Source organism: Solenopsis invicta, chromosome 9, assembly GCF_016802725.1.
Source record: "Solenopsis invicta isolate M01_SB chromosome 9, UNIL_Sinv_3.0, whole genome shotgun sequence".
Lineage (NCBI taxonomy): Eukaryota > Metazoa > Arthropoda > Insecta > Hymenoptera > Formicidae > Solenopsis > Solenopsis invicta.
The window spans coordinates 9,369,824-9,391,926 of record NC_052672.1 but is presented as its reverse complement, the minus strand read 5'-3'; the positions used below and the strand labels follow the sequence as shown (position 1 = coordinate 9,391,926).

At 42.2% G+C, this 22,103-nt stretch overlaps 1 protein-coding gene and 1 pseudogene across 1 annotated transcript; both read right to left on the bottom strand.

The window, feature by feature from the left end:
• Positions 1-231: 231 nt before the first annotated feature.
• On the bottom strand, positions 232-1,989 carry LOC105203343 (ER membrane protein complex subunit 8/9 homolog). Its single transcript, XM_011172124.2, has 6 exons — positions 1,963-1,989; positions 1,682-1,915; positions 1,326-1,402; positions 1,183-1,252; positions 1,015-1,109; positions 232-574 (listed from the first exon to the last, which is right to left on the bottom strand). The coding sequence occupies exons 1-6, from the start codon at positions 1,972-1,974 to the stop codon at positions 403-405; spliced, it is 660 nt and encodes a 219-aa protein (XP_011170426.1). The 5' UTR covers positions 1,975-1,989; the 3' UTR covers positions 232-402.
• Positions 1,990-6,327: 4,338 nt separating this feature from the next.
• Positions 6,328-20,446, bottom strand: LOC105206121 (annotated as a pseudogene).
• Positions 20,447-22,103: the final 1,657 nt, after the last annotated feature.

Genomic DNA, 22,103 nt, shown 5'->3' with positions numbered 1-22,103 from the left:
TTCATGAAAGCTGTCAGGATTTTTTCAGGAATTAAAAAATATATGTATAATATAAAGAATACTTTGAATTTGTATAGAAGGTCATAGACACATGTTTAAATTCAATATTATAAAATATACATTAAATTTACAAAACCAGTTATATCCAAGCAAGATCTTCCTCTTAAATAAAGTATTACAAGGTTTATTTATAGAGATTGCAGGATAACAGGTCAAAGTAAAGCTCTGAGATTTAAAAACAAGTGATATTCATTTATAAATTCTATAGCGTATGTACATTTGTTACTTCGCATATAGTGAATGAAATATAGATAGAGTGCAACATAACGTATAAATAAAACAATTTTTGTATGATCTGTGTGTATATATATGTGTGTGTGGAATGTATTGCATTGTCATCTTTTATGTGTGTTTGTCGACAGCCTCGTCAATTATTTTATTCAATTTCTGATTCTGCCAATCGAGAGCGATGTTATCGAGATGGTTGTCAAAGTCGATCAGATTCCTATACTCCTCTGCCTTCAGTAAAGAATACATTGCATCTGTATGTGCAATGTTGTCCTCGTAAATTATACTGCAACAAAAAGAATTATATTTAATGACCAAGCAAAAAAATTCTAAGTCTAGAGATCTGAGCGATTAATCTAATTCACTCATAAGAGAAACGTATACGAAAGTGGCAGAATAGCCAATGAAATTATTCGATGACATTCTCCTATTAGCTATTTTGCCACTTTCGTATACGTTTCTCTTACGAATAAGTTAGAGAATCGAGGTCCTGTTCTTTGTAAAAAAAAATTAATGTATACTTATATTTAAAATAACATAAATATATATTTCAAATTTGGCAAAAATGAGAAAAGAAGAAAGTTTTAGTACAATCCAGTACAATAAAACGATAAAAAGGCTTTTCCAAGGCTCAAAAAAGCTTTTCCAAAGCTCAAAAAAGTTTTTTCACGGCTCAAAAAGGCTTTTCCAAAAAATCTTAAAATATAATTATAAAAATATAATTACTTTGCAATGTCCTTTGGTTTCCATTTTCCCTCTACAGATTGTGAAATTCTCAATGGACTTGATCCCATACTTAGAGTCACTTCTCGATTATCCACCTGACAACAGCAAAAGCCAATGTAGTATCGAAATAGATGTAAAATATTTTAATAGAGAAACTAGCAAACCTACCACTACCAGCAACGCATTATTAAAATTGTCCGCAATTTTGTCTGCTATTCTATGGGCTGGTCTATCTGTACTATATAGAGAATACAGAGACGAGTTAGTACTCAATAAAACGTGAAAAAAGAAACGTAAGAATATCAAGGTACCTTAAGTCATTTATGTTCTCATTGGCCAGATAGTAACCCGCTAGTATAAGGCCTTTGCTTGCAGCTAACTGGTCCACCTGTTGTAATGTCAAATTAATGTAACAGAACATTGTGACATCATAATTGCTGTTATGCGCTAACGTTGCGGACAAAAAATTTTGCAATAAAGAACAAGTGGAATTCGTGATGAATTTAGTGACATTTTGTCCTTGCGATACAGGTTAGGTTGAGATGCAGATGACCACGTAACGCACTGATTTTCATACGTGCTAAAGTACTTGCTTGAGGAAATGCGACAGCACGCGCAATTTCGCGGAATGTTTCATCGCGGCAGTAAACGCCCGTCAAATATTTACCAAAGTAAGTGCTATTTCCGCCATTGGGGAAACGTGTAGGCATATATGGAATAAAGGTATCGCATCCTCGATGTATAGATCGGCCTTGCCGTCCTTATTCTTTTGTTTGCCAAGCAGCAGGCCGTTTATTGCACAATGCGGGTACTTGGCAGCGTGTAAAATGATTTTGCAGTACGCGCGGGTCGAAAAGAAAACATTCGTCATCGTCAAAGGTGCACTGTAAACGCAAGCAGACTGGAGAGAACAATGTTACCATACGAACATGGCGAGCAAATACTCACTCTTATCGACATATATACTATTTAGTTCCCACTTATGTTTGAATATGATCCAAGAGGCGCCACTAATGCTGGTACAGTCGTGAGCTAAAAGGTTGCAACACATTTTCTTCGATTGTTTTTGGAATGTAGACTTGCTCATCGAACGGCGAACGTCGTTGGTTCTTACCTATGAATCCAACCAATTAAGCATCGAACCATCTAACTATCGAAGAAAATGTGTTGCAACCTTTTAGCTCACGACTGTACAATCGTAGCTAAAAAGTTGCAACACAATTTCTTTGATGGTTTTTGGAATGTAGACTTGTTCATCGATCGGCAAACGTAATTGGTTCTTATCTATGGATCCAACCAATTACGTTCGCCGATTGATGACATCAAAGAAAATGTGTTGTAATCTTTTAGCTCACAAATGTACAGTCGTGAGCTAAAAGGTTGCAACACGTTTTCTTTGATGGTTAGATGATTCGATTTTTAATTGGTTGGATCCACAGATAAGAACCAATGACGTTCGCCATTCGATGAGCAAGTCTACATTCCAAAAACAATCGAAGAAAATGTGTTGCAACCTTTTAGCGACTGTATATCGGTATGTATGAATCTCCAATTATGAACGAATCTCCAGCAGTTAATGGGTTTGTTCGAGTTGCTTGAAATCCCCAAAAATTTTTGCACTCGAGATGAGATAAATATATATTTGATCGTAAGAAAGAGAAAGACGACAAAGAAATTAATTCAAAAAGGGCAGCAACACGAACAGGCCTAATGACTGCTTGTGCGCGGGTGCGCGCGCGCATGTGTTGTGTCAGCAGAGATAAAGACCTCATGGTTTGTCATTTCCGTAGTATTTACTGACTCCAAACCCTCCAAACCTTCTTTACTGTGTGTGTGTGTGTGTTCGTGTGTGTGTGTGTGTTCGTACTATATCTTAAATAATGTGCACGCTATATTTTAAAGATGTTATTAAATAAGAGTAGCAACTGTTATAAGTTACATTACTTTAAAATAATATAAAGTTCAACATTGGATACAATCTATATCCTTAATCTCTAATATAATATAATAAAAAAAATATACTACAATTTTTAAACAATCACAATGACGCACTGACTGATCGAATCGACCAACTCGCTTTGTAGCAATCGCGCGTGATTGGCTCTTACTTTTAAAACCAATAAATCAACGTAGAGATTCATCAGAAAATTTAGTAACATTGCCCAACCTAAGTTTGCTAAATGCGGATGAATAATTATGGATGAGTTAAATTAATATATTATTATTATATGCGAATATTCTGCTTCCCGTACAGTACATAAAATTCCAGCAACATTGCAGCAACGTTTAATGTTGCAGATTGCAATGCAATATTACGGAGACATTGCAGAAATATAAATTAACAATAAGCCTGCAACATCGCATGGCATATGTCAGTAATATTTCGGAAACATTGCAATATCAAAAATTTTTAATAAAGTAGTGGCAATAAAGAGCCAAAGCAGAATATTCGCGTATAATAATATATCCCAGCAAACACGTTGCCGTGCGGTGTTCAATCGTGCGCACCCCCATTCGACTCACGAGAAAATCTCCCACGGCGTGGCCACCTAGTGGTGGCGCCAGAACTCATTTGTTAAATCCATTTTAATTCAAAATTACAGAATTTCATAAATTATAATTAAATCAAATTTTAATGCAATGTGACACGTTGAGACGCTAACAATTCTTATGTACCATTTTTAAATAGATATTTTGATGATAATACTATAAATCACGTTAACAAATTTGTAAAATTGTCCGAAAGCTATGTTTTTTTTTGGCAATTAATAATTCTTGACAACCATCAAGAAAAAAATAGTTTCCGAACAATTTTACAAATTAGTAAAAATAATGTACAATGTTATTTTATCAAAATAGCTTTTTATTTAAAAAATAGCACACAAGAATTTTTAGCGTTTCAGCATATCATTTCTCGCTACTAATGTCAGGATTTTGAAACGTGGTCACTGAGAGTATTTAGGAGTCTTAATGCAAATGAATTAAAATTTTAAAAAATTTATATATTATGCATTACACTTAAATAATTCACGAAAGCGATATTAAAATCAATTACGATTCGTATATAGTTAAAACCGATTATTTTTTAATCCGCTCGTGGATTGAATCGATTAAAACAGATTAAAATCAATTAAAAAGGATTCCGTTTTAATCGGTTTTAATCGCACATTTTTGGCAGGGAGGAGTCGTATTAATAATTCAGTTTTATAACAGTTATATTATTAAAATGAAATGTTTGTTATACAAACCTGATAAACGGCAGTTATATGACTGTTATAAGTTATTGTGTTGTAATATCAACAATTCAATTTTACATAACTACAATATTGCTAGAATGTAAAAATTCGTTATATAACGTGACACACACAAGTTATATAACTATTATTTACTATGTTTGCTGGGTCTATCCATCTATCTATTTATCTATCTATCTATATATATATATATATTTATTAACCCGTAATGGTCATCCGCGATCTTTTGGACCCTACTCTAACTTTAACAGTACACAAACTATTCAAAATCAAACAACCTTCTATAAAATTTTTATCTGAAAGTATACTGTCTTGAGAATACACCTCTAAATTTTTGTTGAATTGTCTCAAAAATTAAAAATTTTATTAATATTTTTATAAACAGTCAAATTTATCAATTTTTTATTTAAATTTTTTCATTATGTAAACATTATGTTAAATTCTAATTTAGAAAAAAATTAATGGATAATAAAGAACCGACCTCAAGGTATAACCAGGAAAATTTTTGCGAAATATCAAAAAGTTGGCAAATGGCGACTGATTTTGTGCAGGAGGGTCCATTGGACTCCATATATATGACCGTTATGTTATTATTTGGAAGTATGCTCATTACGGATTAAATATTGTTTTTTGTGATTATGTATAAAAATTTTTAAAATAATTGTTACAATTGTTTATATAAATTAAAAAAATAATTAAAAGATAAAGAAACATTTTTTATTTAGCTTTGATTTTAAGTAATCTTCAATAAAAATCTTTTATAAATTATTAAAACATTTTAAATTAAATATATAATAGTATATAACAGAAAGTAATGGAATTAAGTAATAAATTTTTTGTTATAAAGACACTTATTTAAAGTTACCTGTAAACGTAAAATATCTTTCTATACTTTATAAAATAAGAATAAACGAACATTGTGTAAAAATCTTTATACAATAACTTACTGTCAGATACATTATTTTCAGTTAAGCAATATTGTAATGCTGAGTACCACCACTATCAATTAGCTTTTGCAATCCAACAAATCCAGAGATAAAAGACTATAACATACCATATATAGAATTTTATTTTAGTTACTATTTTAATTCTAGTCTTTACATATGAATAGGATGTACCCTATGCGATTTTTTACATTGCTGTAACTTTTTTATAATGCAATTTGAAGATTAGGATTGAGGTGAAAAAAAAATTTAACTATCCATAGATACGATAAACATATTTCTTTTTATTATTCTTTGTATAAGAATGCACGAAAGTTTGAAGAAACTATTGTATCTTTGTGTGGATAACTTGTAAATTTTTTCATTCTGAATCCTCCTTTATTTTGGATTAAGTATACGTTTATTAATTTTCAAACAGTATAAAAATAATAAGTAAAATTACAAAATTAAAAAAAATTATTTTAATATGGTGTATACGCATTATTATGTGCATTTGTACATAATATTCTTTTGCCTTTTGCATCGATCGCGCGCAAACACTATAAAACTTTTTAGACTATTCTCGAGATTCATACTTATTAATTATATATACAATAATAATATTTATTTATTACATCCCTTTATCTATCTTTTTATGTTATTCAAATAATAAAATTTTAGTCATTAGTGTAAAATTATAATTTACCGATTTTCCAAAAATATGAATTTTTGATACTTCAAATAATTAAATTTCTTGGAATGATTAATATTAAACTATTTTTTTTATTAGTCCAAAAGATCAATTAAAATAAATCTCACCAGTTCTTGCTTTAAGTTAAAGTGAAAAAATTTTAAGTTTTTTACTCAAATTACTCATTTTTTGTTAACTTTCCCAACATTATTTTATCGAAAAATGATAATCAGTTCAAAATAAAATTTTTTTAATTTGGGTCTCATTTATTGTTTTATCGAACTTAATTACATTTCTTTTTATACACGAAACAAACAAACGCATAGACATTATCATAATGTGTGTGTGTGTATAATAATGGCATTGTAATGTTTATAATTTATATATAATTAAATTGCAAGACATCACACAATTAATCAGAAAATTTTTATATTAATATTTAATTATTATAGCAGTTAGTTATTCACCACAAAAGCAAAAATGTATGTATAAAATACATACACGTAAAAGAGTAATAAAAGAAGTTATAAAAATCAAATTATAAAAAGCATATACTTATTTGCTGGCAAATTGATATCATTTCTTGGGTATGAAATGTATAAGTAATTTCTCGCAGGGTACCAAAACGATGACTTCACCGTATTTGATCGTGTCCATTGTTTTTTCACTCTTTACTTTCCATTTTCTGAGAATAGCAACCACTAAGATTTTCAGTTCGGTTAGAGCGAATTTCTTTCCTATACAGTTTCTCGGTCCAAAGCTGAACGGAATGTAGGCATACTCTTTTTTATTCTTGTTCTCTGGAAGGAAGCGATCTGGATCAAACTTTAATGGATCCGGCCAAACCTCTGGGTTTCGATGTACAAGCGCTATTGGCACTACGACCTCATGATCTTTCGGAAGGATAATATGGTCATCTAAAATAAAAGAAATAAATTAACTACGGATTGCGTTTGCCTCGATTAATAATACACAAAATACATAATAAAATACATTGATTTTTTGTATTGATATAATCGCTTTTGTGATCTGAAAATTAAACTATTATGTGAGATTATAATGTTAATTTAACAATCTTGCAATAGTATAATTCAAGTTTAGTTGTTAATTTGAAAGATTATCTACAAGTATTTTTAGAGAAATTACTTTAATTTTTTTTAACAAAAAAAAAATAAGAACATTATTTACAAAGTTTTATAAGTACCAAACCTTAAAAGATAACCTTTGAAAAGATTATTACATTTAATTGATTTACAAACAAATTTAAACGTTTACAAAACAAATTCTTTAAAATTTTCTTTTTAGCTGGTAAGTTAAATGTCTTACCTAATTTTACTTCTTCTGTTAGTTTCCTCGAGATTGTAGGTGCACTCGGAAATATTCGAAGCGTCTCGTCTATAACTCTGCTGAGATACTTTAAGTCATCCAGCTGCTCTTTAGTGGCTGGTGTCTCCGAATCTCTGAAAACCTCTTCGAGTTCTTTGTGAACTTTTTCCTGGTGATCGGGATTATTGCCTAAGAGAAAGAGTGCCCAACATACAGCTACTGCAGTTGTGCCGTGTCCCTGTTATTATTTTCATATTATTTTAGAATTGTATAAATACATTATTGAGTGATATAAGAGAAAATTTTATATTAAGATAATTGAAAAATTTTAATTTTAATTTTGGATTTTACCGCACTCATAATCGTATCGACATGCGCTCTCAACTCATTATCACTCATAGGAGTGTCGTCTTTTGTATTTTCTTCTACTAATACATCTAGAAACGTTGTCTTCTTCTTCTTACCTAAAACAACACATTTTATTAAATAAAGAAAAAGAAAAAAAAAAGTAAAATATGCATAATTATAATTTACAGTAATACCTATGTCATTAGTCTTATTTTCAAGTTCTGTTAGGTCAGTTTTTGAATGTTGTTCCAGCTTCTTTTTTTTTATCACCTAGAATTGACCATGTTTATTATAAATGTGTGAATTCTTAAACAATATGTAAAAAATTTAAACACTGATACTGTTTTAAATCTGTTATTTCTTTTACCTCATCCGCAAATTCATGCACTATTTTAAGTGTTGATGTATATTGTCTTCCTGCAGGCGTTAAATAATATAGCCAATCAATCCAAAGCCACGGTTGAAACATTCGAATTGTTATTAATTTGGCTACTCTAAAAGTATCAAAATACGAGTGGCATTTTATCGAGTTAGAAATAAAAATTAACAGAAGTACGTCGTTTTTGAAGAATATCATCATAGCAGAAAAAGAAAGGTGAACTATTCCGATAGATGTGCAGTGGGTTGGAGATAGTAGGAATCTCGTTAGTCATTCAAATTTTAAGATTATTTCCAAAATTCAATATAGTCGCCAGAGCATAATAGTGCAATAGTTCGCTCTACAAATTAGTTCAATTTCTGATCGGTTGTTATTCATAGATCTCCGCCATTATGTGCAACGGTTTACCTTTCTTTTTACATTATGAGCACCGTAATATACCAATGTTGTGCTTGCAAAAATTGAAATTATATACAGGATCTTCTAAAAGTGTAGAAACCATTAAATATTTCGAAAACTAATAGCGAATTTAGTTGGACTGCACTAGTGCGCACTGGTGCATATTAAAGCCGCTGTAAGCTGATCTAATCTCATTTAAAAATAAAATATAAGTATCTTGAATGATAAAATATATATTTTATCAAATAGCATAATAAAATATCGAATAAGTATTTCACAATTTAATCTGTTTATATATTTATGTTAATACATATCGTTCATCGATTAGTGTACGTCGGTTTTAATGTGCACCAGTGCTCACTAGTACATCCAATCAAATTTGCTATAAGCAATTTCGAAAGAATTGATTTAGATAAAAGTTGCAGGATTTAAAACGATCTATTTACTGATCCTATCATTCTAATCGTGTATGGTGTTACTTCAAATAAAAATCACATATATTTTTTTTAATTGATATTTCTACTTTTGAGTCCAGAATCTATTAACTGACGTCAAGAGCTTTACAAAACATTATAACAAATTTGATTTTTATTTTGTACTTGCCGAGTTATGCGGCTTGAAAGTCATTATATACTTATAAGTCTCATAACTTGATAAGTACTTAATGAATAGTAACTTTATTATAGTGTGTCGAAAGGTTATTGACACCAGCTATTAGATAGAAAAAATAAAACGTTTTGTTTAAAGTAATCATTGTAACCTTGATTTGACCATGGCAATACCACCTAAAGTCAAAATAATAGAATCAGTAAATAGATCTTTTTAAACCCTACAACTATTGTCTAAAATTCTTTCAAAACAATTCTTTCAAAAATGCTTATTTTCTGAAATATTAAAGGGTTTTCACACTTTCGGAAAATCCGCTAAAATTGATTCTTAACATTATTAAGTATTAAAATACTAAGTGTTTCATTAACAATAGCAATATAAAAATTTTGGAACTGACTTCTGTATTGCGGTTATATATGGGGATTGAAATCTTCCTTGAACATGTAAATCCATACCCATTGCCGTTTCTGCAAAATAATAATTGATATTTTTGTTTTCTTTGCTACGTCGTTTATAACAATAAGGTCTGCTTTCATAATTAGAAAATTTTGCTAAATAAAAATTTGCTCGTGAGAACAAGAATTTACACGAATTATAGTAGTCTAACATAAATCTCTGACGTTATATTGCTACTACTACTTTAGTAATATAATAAGAATTTCTTTCAAATCTAAACAAGAAGGCTTTTCTCGGTCATAGTTGGATTTTAGTGCTTTTATGTATTTGTGAATTTCTTTACTAATACAGCAAAATAATTTGCAAATTTAATAAAATTAATATTAATAAATTTAAAGATCTGCAGATTTGAACGGTAAACAAGATCAGGTCGAGCAATTATTAGATCTAATCAATAATAAATTAAATTTATGATATATTTAAGAAGCAAAATTTAATACATAAATTTACTACATAAACATGTTTCAGACTTATTTCAGTTCTTCTTTAATATGTTATAATTTAAAATGTGTCGTTGACATAAATATAATGATTCAGTATAAAAATGTAGGGTGATGACCCGAGTACATGATTAAACAGTCAAAGGTAGGAAACACAATTTGAGCAGTATCTCGATCTTATTAGCGGTCATTTTTTTTAGTCTATTGTGCCGTCAGATTACGTTATTAATGCAATAAAATTATAAGAATGTTGAACAGAATCGAGGCACCACAATAACATTATGTATGATCTCAACACACCGGCGGTTTGATCTCGACTTTAAATATATTCTTCTTACTTTTCATAAAATGATTAATAATATTAATTGTAACGAATATAATGTATTATGTTGAATATGCTTTTTTTGAGAAAAATATTGTAATTATGTACTGTGTATCATAAGAAATAATACATTACCGCAGATAATATCAAGAGCCGCATTCATAAGAAAAGGAAAAATATTAATGGCATTTCTTGGATTTTCGTCCATTTTTCTTTGGAGACACTCGGTTAAAAGTTTTGCTTTTTCTGTCATAACCACAGCAAATGTATTAGAATTAAATGGTATCTGGATGAGGTTTCTATCGTGGCGCCATTGTTTTCCTAAATCAGCATTAAAATGTTATATATTCATGTTGTTAGAATATCGCAAAGATAAAAAACTACAACATTTGTTCAAACAATCAAAGAAAAAATAGAAGATCAGAAAGCAAAAAGAGATGTACTTATTTATCATAATAAACATAAATATATCCGCATAATCATTAAACTGATTGTTCATCATTAACCCTGCTGATCTGTTCGAATTTACTATACAGTTGATCTATTCGGCTCAATATAACCCGACTCATTATTTTATATATTTGCGAAAATATAAAAACAAAACAAACAGCTAAAAACCTTTATTACTAAAAATTCAAAGATAAATAACAAAAAAATAAATAATACATCAAAAAATAAAGGAAAACATATTTTATAAGTTGATACAATTTGGACAAAAATAACTTGTGTGTGACTTATAAATGTGTTTTTGGCAATTACTACATACAATATTTGTTTTGTTGTCATTGCTTGATTAAAAAAATTTGCATTTATGTTGTAAAACACAATCAATGGCCAGCAACGCTTTGTTTCCTTTTTACTAAAAAATTTTGTATAAATTTTGTAAAGACAAGACAAAACAGGACTGTGTAACAAAGCTTTTAATATTACATAATTTCTTATATACATTACAAATTTAATGTTACACTATTAATCTCTCAATACACATAGTCAAAATACGCGATCTCCACGATAACAGCCGCCACGAAGTAAGCACTGAATGAGAACCAACATATCGGAAAAGTGATGACAATAAACTTCGAGAAATCGAGTATCGATGCAATGCACTTTTTCAGATATATTTTTGTCATAACAATTAATAAACATTTTCAAAATAATTATGATAACATTTATCGTAAATATTTTTGAAACGTTTATGATAAACATTTATGATTTGTCAAATCTAAATTTATAAATATATTTATTAAATGTTTATGATATATGTTTATAAAATATTAAAATAAATATTATAAATATTTAGTAAATGTTTTATGCTATTTCGGATAATAATATATATAAATAATAAAGCAATGAAATTTGTTCCCTTTTCTCACAATATTTGATAATATTCCTGAAGACAATAAATTTGTTGCCAAACATTGGTTTATAATACAATAATAATAACTAAATCTAAATCTAATATTCCTTTTTGTCATAAAACACTGTTAAATTTTAATTAGCATTATTAAAATATTATTTATTTTTTTGGGGTCATATTGACCCAAACGTAACGTACATAACAACTAAAAATTTTATAAAAAAAAGAAAAAATTTTTTTAAACTTTCTTAATCACAGTAAAGTTTTTAAGATATAAAACAAAGTCATGAAAGGTCAAACCGCTCGCTTGTCACATAAAAATGTTACAGAGAAACAAAAATCATTTTGGGTCAAATAGACCCAAACAGATCAGCAGGGTTAAATCGGTACCCTCTCGATGTGACCCACCTCAACGTGGTGAGAGGGTGAACTCCATCCCCGAATGTCTTCGTGGATGGGGGCCAAGAGGTCACGTGAAAGGCATTTGTCTTCAGATCGAAGGCAAATGCCTTGCCCAAGGCGCCTCCCGGCGCGGCGGGCACGGGAAGAAGAGGGGCTGGTAATCCCTGTGTCTGGGGACGGTGTCGTTTTCACGGCTCGCGTCCTGGCACGGGGAAAGCCAGTCCCTCCGGGAAGGACGAGCCGGCGGGTTTGGCGCGGCCAATCCCGTCGGGCTGGGCCGTTCCGGGCCGCCTGGGCTTATTCCAGGGCAGGGTCGGAGCGGTGGGGGTGTCCCGGCGCGTGCATCGTGGGAAACTCTCCCCGATGCATCGGGTCGGGGCGGCCCTCGGGCCGCTCGGACCTATCCGAGGCAGGGCCGAGGGCGAGTGCGGACAGCGGCGAAGGGTCTCTGTGAAGGGACTTGTCCCGGAACGGAACTCCTCGCCGCCCCCAATCGGATGAGACGGGCCGCTGGGACCCCGGTTTACCGGACCCAGCGGGCTGGGCCGTCTCCGGGCCGCCCGGACTTATTCCGGGGCAGGGTCGGAGCGGTGGAGGACGGTCCAGCGCGTTCCTCGTGGGAAACCCTCCCCGAGGTTGCGGGCTGGACTGGCTCCGGGGCCGCTCGGAAGTATTCCGTTGCAGGGCCCGGGGCGGTGTTGGCTGGCCCGGCATTCCGCGACGGCGTCCCTTCCGAAGCGGGTGCCGGGCCGGAGTCTTGTCCCCCCAGGGGAGTTGTCACCCCCCTGGGTGGACGTGCTGGTCGCCACGGCGGCTAGGGTGCGGAAGGGGCGTCGCTTCCGTTGCCCAACCCGTCCGTGGGGCCCCCCGGGTGGCGCCACCCGTGACGGTGCCCCCGCTGTCGGAGGCGGGGGACCCCTGAAAGCCCATACGGGGCGAGCCCTTGATGGCTCCTCCGTATGGGTGTGTAGGGGGCTGGAGGCCCGTGCCCTGGATGTCACATCCCCAGGGCCTGCGCCATAAGCCGACCCCCCCGGAGTACCGGGGGCACCCGTACCGGTCATGTTTCGGCGGGGTGGGAGATACGCCGGTCGGTCCAGCTGTCACGGGGAGTGGGATCAATCACAAAATGATATTAAATATTAAAAATGAGGCAGGGAAAAGCGGCACGCCTAAGGGCGCCCGCTCGGGCAACGGATTGGGAGGGACGAGGTCCTTGTCCTCTCCCAACCTAGCGAAAGGGGATATCTCTCCCGCAGAAGGGAGAGATACGACCAAACACGCGAGGGGACCCTCCATGGGGGCTGGCGGGCTGGAGCTTTTCAGCCCGTCCAGCTCTCCGGGGAACCCCCCCAAAAAGGAGACCAGGAGGCTCCAAGTCACGTTGGAGGACTTCCTCCCCAAGGGTGGGAAGGCACGTCCCACTGGCTCGAGGCCGGGCCCGGCCTGCAGCAAGGGTGTTAAACCCGATAGCTGTGGGTCGGACGAAACCCGCCTCGACCCGAGCAGTACTCCCGGGCCATCTGGCCTGGGAAGTAAGGAAAGACCCTCCCTGCCACCCTCCCCGATCTCTGCCGGAGTGCCCATCCATATGGATGTGGACTCGGACGCAGAGTCGGTGGGACGGGGAAAAAAGAGAGCGCATAGTAAGAAGTCAACACCTGCTTACTACATATCGTCCTCTTCGGAGTCGGACGAGGGACCGAAAAAGAAGGGACGAGGAAGGCCAGCCAAGGATCCCTCCCACGCTGGCCAATTCACAGCGGAGGCCCTCGCTAAGAAGGCTGAAGCCAACATGGCGAGGAGGATTAAAAAGGACCACAGGGATATCGTTAACCCTGACGTCCAACCCTCCTCAGCCAGAGCGGTCAAAGCGCAGGAGATGGCTCTTGAACGAGCCGAAGAGTTGGAACAACAACCGATTGCGGCCGTTGCGGCCGTAATGACGCAGAGCCTCGGGATGCTGGCTAAATCCGTCGAGAGGTCCACGAACATCCAGGGTCCTATTAGAAAGGACCTCTGGAACGCATACGCGGACCTCACGGCGGGACTGACCGCCATCCTAACAAGGCAAGAGGAGAGCCCCGCTGAACAAGCGCATAGGGAGGAGAGAGCGGCCCTGGCCAAGGCTAAGGCCAAATGGGTGGTAGAAAAGAGGAGGCTGGAAGCCGAGTTGGGGCAAATGCGGGTCCGCATTGCCCTACTCGAGCAAGCCTCCTCGATGCAAGCTACCAGGGAGTACGGTACCGATGTCGAGGTCCAGACAGACCTGGACCTCGATGACACGGTACTAGGCGCCCTGACTGGAGGAACTCAACAGGGACCGTCAGTAGAGACGGACAGGGAGGAGCCCCCCGTTGAGGAGCCCTCTGCCCACGTGGAGACCACCCGACACAGAAAGTTGCCGGTAGTGGTCTCCACGGAGATATTAAAGGAGCCGTACTTCCGTCCGCCGCTAAAGGGGGTCAGCAAGCAGCTGAACCCCCTGTCTAAAGTGGCGGACCGGATAGCGGCTCCCGCTTCCCGCTCCTCCTTCCCTGCCCTCCCCCCTCCGTCCAGTTCTTTGGAGACATCGGGATGGGCCAGGGTCGGGGAGAGTGGGAAGAAAGAAAGGAAGAGGGCGAAAGCCCTGACCGAGGACGGCCTAAAGGAGGCTCTCTCTAGAGTCCTCCCGGCCGTCCTCGCTGAGATGGGACTTCTCCCCGCCCCCAGGGGGGCGGAAAGGCCCAAGGCACCCCCGACTGCGGGCAAGATCGCCAGGCAGTCCGGGATAGCCCCCCAGAAAGGAGCGGACAACGCGGTCGCAGTGGCCGCTAGGCCCGCTCCGACGACGCAGAAGGAGGCCACCCCGTCCATACTAGAGCTATGGACGGAGGTGGTCTCCAAAAAGACCAGGAAAAAGGCCGTCAAAGCCGCCGAAAGGGCGACAAAGACGGCCCCACCCCCGGCGGCGAGGCCGACTAGGGTCCTCCCGATCCCGCCCCCGAAACCCACCCCCCAACAACCTTCTACTTCTTCGAAGAAGAAGAAGAAGAAGAGGGGTGGACGTAGAGGGGGCCAGGGGGGACCAGGGGGGCAAACCCCAGGAGGAGCCGGCTCCCAGGGTCCGGCCAAGGTAACCAAGATCAGGCCGCCGACCACGGCGGCCGTAACGGTCACTTGCGCCGACCCGGGAGCATACGCGCAGGTCCTCAAGACCGCGAGGGAGAAGGTAGATCTCTCCTCCCTCGGGATTGAGGACCTGCGCCCGAGACGAGCCGTTACGGGGGCCCTGATCCTAGAGGTCAGGGGCGTAGAAAACGGCACCAAGGCCGACGCCCTGGCCGAAGGGATCAGGGAGGCCCTCGGAGTCAGAGATGACGTTAAAGTAGCTCGACCGTGCAAGACGGTCGAGCTACGGTTGAGTGGCCTGGACGATTCGGTCACCTCGAGTGAGGTGGCCGATGCCTTGGGAGCCATAGGAGGATGCTCCCCCCACGACATCAAAGTGGGAGAGATCCGAACGGCTCCCAACGGGCTAGGCACCTGCTGGGTACGTATCCCAGCCAAGGCTGGCAAGGCAGCTCTGGCCGCCCCCCGCGTCAGGGTGGGCTGGTCGAGCTGCCGAGTGGTGCTGCTTCCCCCTCGGGGGCTGCAGTGCCACAAGTGCCTGGCCCAAGGCCATGTCCAGGCCAAATGCAGCAGCCGGATCGATAGATCCGGCTGCTGCTACAGGTGCGGAGGCCTTGGCCATCTGGCCAAGGCATGCATTGCCAAGGCGGGCTGCCCGGTCTGTCGCGACGCGGGCAAGCCCGCCGAGCATAGGATCGGCGCGAAGGGGTGCCTGGCGAATAAGCCGCAACGGGCACCCCTGAGCGCCGAGGGCCGGAATGAGGCGGGGTCATCTACAAGTTTAACACCAACCCCGCCCCCAGCTCCGGCCCCCATGGTAGTCGAGGAGGAAGCCCCTCTCCCGCAAAGGGAGAGGAGCATGAGAAATGCGTGCGCGGAAACGCGCGTAACAGAGATGGAGGTGGAGGAGCCTCAGGGGACATCCGAAAATGCCCCCTAGGCTCCTCCAGGCCAACCTCAACCACGCCAGGGCTGCGCAGGACATGCTTGCGCAGTGCCTGGCGGAGGGAGGTGGCGGGCTGGCCATCGTCGCCGATCCTTACAGGATACCCGAGGGCAACCCCAACTGGGTTGGAGATCCCTCGGGGAAGGTGGCGATGGTCAGCCATCACGTGCCGGGCGCTCCGCCGATGATTCCGATATCGGCCGGAGAGGGCTTCGTGATGGTCGAGTACGGACCCATCGACGTTATGGGATGTTACTTCCCCCCTAGCCTTAACAGGGGGGAATACGAGGCGGCCCTGGATGCCATGGAGAGCGAGATTATAGCTCGCTCTCCTAGGCCGGTCGTCGTGGGGGGAGACCTCAACGCCCACGCTGTGGCTTGGGGCTCCCCTCGCACAGACCTTAGGGGCCGCCTCGCCCTGGAGTTTGCGGCGGGGCTCGGCCTGGTCCTGTTGAACAGGGGCCGGGTCAGCACCTTCGTGGGGGCAAGGGGGGAGTCAATCGTTGACGTGACGTGGGCTTCCCCCAACGCCCTTAACAGGGTGAAGGGATGGCGCGTGGAGACGGGCTCCTTGGGAGAGCTGTCTGATCATAGGCTAATCTCCATGGAGCTCGTCTCCCCCCCCGCGGAGACGCGCGAGTCACGCCGCCGCAAACGCGATGGACGTCGATGGGTTCTGAGGAAGCTCGACCCGGAAGCCCTCGAGGTCAGCCTCCTGGCATCTACCTGGCCGGGAAGAGAGGCTGACCTTGGAGCCGAGGAGGAGGCGGAGCGCCTATGCGACATGATGTCGCGCGCATGCGACGCCTCCATGCCCCGCAGCCGACCAATGGCGCGCCGCGCCGTCTACTGGTGGTCCGCGGAGCTCGCTGAACTCAGACGAGCCACCGTGGCCGCCAGGCGGGCGCACACGCGCGCCAAGCGGCGGGGCATGGAGGAAGTGCTGACAAACGCCACGGCGGTCCTCAGGGATGCCAGAAAGGCCCTGAGGACCGCCATAGCTCGGGCGAAGGCCGCGGCCTGGCAGGACACGCTCTCCGAGCTGGATCGCGACCCGTGGGGCAGGCCATACCGCATCGTGACGAAAAGGCTTCGCCCATGGGCGCCTCCAGTCTCGGAGACGCTGGACCCCCAGTTCCTCCAAAGGGTGGTGGACACACTGTTCCCCACCCGGGGGAGGGACATCCCGGAAAAGTCCGGCCCTCCCCCAGAATGGACGGAGGAACTGGAGGTGTCCAGGCACGAAATGGTCGCGGCCTTCGCCCGCATCAGGGGCAAAGCGAAGGCGCCCGGGCCAGATGGCATTTATGCCAAGGTCTGGGCCAGGGCGTCGCCCATCGTAGGGGAGGCACTTCGTGCCACGTACACGAAGTGCCTCCGAGAAGGTACCTTCCCCAGGAGGTGGAAGAGGGCTCGGCTTGTCCTCCTCAAAAAGCAGGGCAAGCCCGCGGAGAGTCCCTCCGCGTTCAGGCCCCTCTGTATGCTGGATGATGCGGGCAAGATTTTCGAGCGAATAATCGCTAACCGCATCATCCGGCATATGGCCCGGAACGGTCCTGAGCTGTCCCCCGAACAATACGGGTTCCGAGAGGCGCGATCGACAATCGACGCGATACGTCAAGTTCGGTCCCTCTCGGAATCCCTAACGGGGGACGGGATGGTGGCGTTGGCGATATCATTGGATATCGCCAACGCCTTTAATAGCCTCCCCTGGGGCGAGGTAGTGGCGGCGCTGAGCGAGCACTTTCGCTTGCCGCCCTACCTCGTCGCCATCGTTCAGGACTATTTCCGGGAGAGGGAGCTGGAGTTCCGCGATAAAGACGGACTCCAGCAGCGGAGGGACGTGTCCTGCGGCGTTCCACAGGGGTCTGTGCTGGGCCCCCTGCTATGGAACGCCGCATATGACAGAGTGCTCCGCACGGCCCTCCCCCCTCGCTGCTACGTCGTCGGCTACGCCGACGACACGTTCATAGTAGCGGGGGGGACCTCCTGGGGAAGAGCAGTCGCCAATGGCGACTGGGCTGTGGCCTGTGTCGTCGGTGCCATTAAAGGCCTGGGCCTGAGGGTGGCCCCGGAGAAGACAGAGGCCATCTTCTTTCATGATGGCTCCTCCGGGGTACCGCCCCAGGCCTTCGTCCTGGTGGACAACACCCGTGTCCAGGTGGGTGCAACCCTGAAGTACCTTGGGTTGCACCTGGACGGTCGCTGGGCCTTCACTGATCATTTTGATCAGCTGGCCCAGCGGTTGGGCAGGAGGGTAGACGCCCTCAATGGGTTGATGCCCAACCTCCGGGGTCCGAGGATGGGTGCTAGACGCGCGTACGCCCTCGCGGTCATGTCCGAGGCGCTGTATGGCGCCCCGGTGTGGTTCCGCGAGGCGCTGGCCAGCCGCCGCATCAAAAAGGTGCTGCACGACGTGCAGCGGCTGCTGGCGAGAAGGATAACGCGCGCGTTTAGCACCGCTCCCAACGCGGCAATCATGGCCCTGGCGGGGCTCCCCCCGGCGGAGTATACGGCCGATGCCCTGGCGTGGACTTACGCCAGGGCAAAAGCCATCCGCCTCGAGGGGGGGGTAGTTACCCCCAGGGCCGCTGCGTTGCTACGGGAGAGGGCCCGTCGGCGGGTGATGAGGGCATGGAAAAGGAGCCTCATCGACAACCCGCCGGCGGCCGGATCTCGGATCTTGGAGGCCGTCCTACCACACCTGGACGATTGGGTGGGCCGCCCGTTTGGCGGTTTGTCCTACAGGACGACACAGGTGCTCATCGGGCATGGCTGCTTCGGTGAGTACCTGTGCAGGATAAGGAAGGAACCGACGACACGGTGCCATCACTGTGGCGCCGCCCGGGACTCCGCGCAGCACACGCTGGAAGAGTGTCCAGCGTGGGAAGGGCTGCGCGGAATCCTGAGGGCCGAAGTGGGAGATGACCTCACCCTGCCGGCCATCATTGGTCAGATGGTCGGCAGGGAGAGTGCCTGGAAAGCGGTCTCCTCCTTCTGCGAGCAAGTAATGCTGCAGAAGGAGGAGGCCGAGAAGGTGAGAGAGAGGCGGCCGGGGGGACGAATGCCCCCTGGCAACGCCAACAGTGGCAGGGGCGGCAGGGACGAGAGCCATGACCCAACTTGGCTCCCGCCCCGGCCGCCTAGGCGAAGAAGAAAAACTGCCCCCCGTCCTCCGGGCCCTAGTGGCCCTGCTGTACGGAGGCGGAGGGGCAGAAGAGCCGTGGCGGTCGCCCCCTCCCTCCCCACTATCGAGGAGGAGAGGGACGACGGCGACCGCCACGGAAATGATGATGAAAGGGAGCGACCCCCCTCCCCTTCGGCTGCCGGCCCAGCTTTTGGGACGCGCAGCCGTGGGAGGAGGGCCCCCCACCGTATTAGTGAACCCGGCGAGGCAGACCCGACCTGACGGTCCGGGGGGGTCGACTCCGTGACGTAACGCGGAGCCGTACCCCCCCTGCCTCGCCGGGGAGGGGGGAGTGGGAGGATTCTCCCCCTCCCCCCTAGGGTAGTCAGGAGGGCCGCGCCGCCGCACAGGGCGGCGCGAAGAGGCCCGGGGTTACGGCGGGGGCCGGATACCCCGGGCTCTACCGCCAAACCAACAGGGGAAGAGGCGGGGGGCTGGTGTCCCCCTCCCCCGACCTAGGGCTGCCAGGCCCAAGAGCCCTGCCGGGAGTGCCCACGTGGACGCTCCCGGCGCGACGAATCGGCCCACGGCCGACCGGGTCCGGGGGGCTCCGGAAGTATGCTGCACGCGTTCCCGGAGCCCCCCCAGTCATGGACCAGGACTTAGCAGTATTAATAAGTAACGTTAAAAATAAACAAATTTAGACGTATATGTTAAAATAAATATAAATAAACAAATAAATAAATAAAGCAGATGTGTCTAATCATATAAAAAGTTACATCAAAATGTCAAATAGAATATAAAATATAATTAATTTGCGAAATTCGAATAATAAATGTTAAATTATTCACAATTACTAATAAATTTGTATGACAGAATGCGCAATTCTTATTGCTACATGAAAATAGTTTGAGTCCATTTATAAAACAATCAGTGAATTTTCAAATGTGGTCATTTAATGATATTCAATAAATGTTTTTCATATTCTCAAGAAGTATACGAATATGTTTAATAAATTACAAGGACTAAAACGTGTTGTTACGTTAGAGTATGAATACATGTACATATATCTGTATTGAACAGAAAATAAAACTTGTTCTTTACAGCTTATCTAAATATTTTCATGAATGACTACTTAAGCATAGCTTAGTAGAGCATAGCAAATAAGCTTTAATATTTAATAAAATTCTAAGATTATAAGAAATATGTATATAATAAATGATTCATATAATTTCATTATTTACTCACCTGTAGACGTTACAAGTCCCTTGCCGAACCAGGATTCAAGCAAATCATAACGCGACCCTTTTGTAATATTTATGGTGCAGCTTAATATATGCTATAAATGATTAAAAGGGATATAATTTGATATTTATACAAAAACGTATAATATATTTTTATGACTACTAGTATCATTTATCAAAAATAATTTTACTGAACCTGTAAACTTTTAAATAATTTAAGTTAGTAAATAAATAAATTTTATTAGTAAATTAGTAAATAAATAATTTAATTAGATAGAATAAAGGAAAACTATATTAACATTATATCAAAACACTACACTGCTTTCGCCGTTACTCTATCTCCAATATTGCTTTGAAATGTTGCTCAAAGATACTTTCAATTGCGATACAGTCGATAGGATGTATATCGGAGAATATATTTCATGTCAACAAAATTTATCAACAGAAACAGTTGTTGACAAAAACAGTTAATAAGAAAACTTTTTTTGTTATATTTTTAACCTATAAATGTACAAATGATGTTAATGTAATTATTATGTAATATTTATCTGTTATATCTTATTCCTATTTTTATAAAGATTTTCTGCTTAACTTATATATATATATATATATATACATACATATGCAATAATTTTTTAGTAATAAAATATTAGTCAGCCAAAAAAGAGCGCGCAGAGAGACAAGCGGTCGCTCACCGCGGCTCGACTGTAAGTTACGATAAGCCTGCCAAAATAAAATTTCGGTCCAGTTACGATTACGGTCAGAGATTTTATTCAATTTTTGGTTTCAATTTTGATTTCGGTCTTGTTACTGATAACGGTAACCGTAACCATTTGGATTTCGATCTTTTTCGGTTATGGTTACGGTTACAAATGTACAATTACCTATTGTAAAATTTAATAATGTTAATGTATAAAAGTAATACAAGTATAAATATATTATAAAAAATTTCTGTTTATTGTAAACAACACTTGTTTAATATAAAAATGTTTAAATATTATTGGAAGTTCTGGGTTTTCCAAAATCTCTCTTTTTTTAGACTTGGTTAGAGGGCGCATGAGTGAATGGACGGAGAAGCGTGAGCGTGTGATTTAGCATAGAGCAATTAGTAGAATAAGCGTGAGGGGAAAGGTAGGGGAGTGAGTACGTGGAGAGGTGAATAGAAGGAGGAAGGGAAATTGGAGGGAGAGTGGATAAGTATAGTTTAGAGGAGATACAGCGAATTGTAGGAAGGTTCAGAGTTGAGGTTATGGCACCGGGAAAGGCGGGAGCTGGAAATGAGGCCGGTAAGGTAGGAAGTAAGGACTTAAGACAAAGAAAGTTAGGAGGATAACGCGAGCGGTAAGAAGGTTACTTTTAAGATGACGGGGGCAGAGGAGGCGAAGAGCGATTGAAAAGAATTTAAAGGAGTATAGCTAAAAGAGGTTAAAGAATTAAAGGAAGAGGTGAAGAAATTACGTGAGTCGGTGGAAAGAGCTAGAGTTAGAGAAAGGGAATGGGAAGAAAGGTTTAAGAATATGAAGGAAAGATTAGATAGCGTAGAGAGACAGACGGCAAATATAAAGGAGTCGATGAATGAGAGGGAGTTGAACGGTTCGAGGAGCGGTGAAGGGGAGGAGGAAAATTCTAGGAGCGGAGGAAGCTGGAGGACGCGGGGAAGCGAATGTAGTAAGCTAAGCGAAAGAGAGGTTAGTAAAGTAAGGAAATGGGTGACTGAGAAGGAGAGAGAGGAAAGGCGGAATAACTTCGTAATTA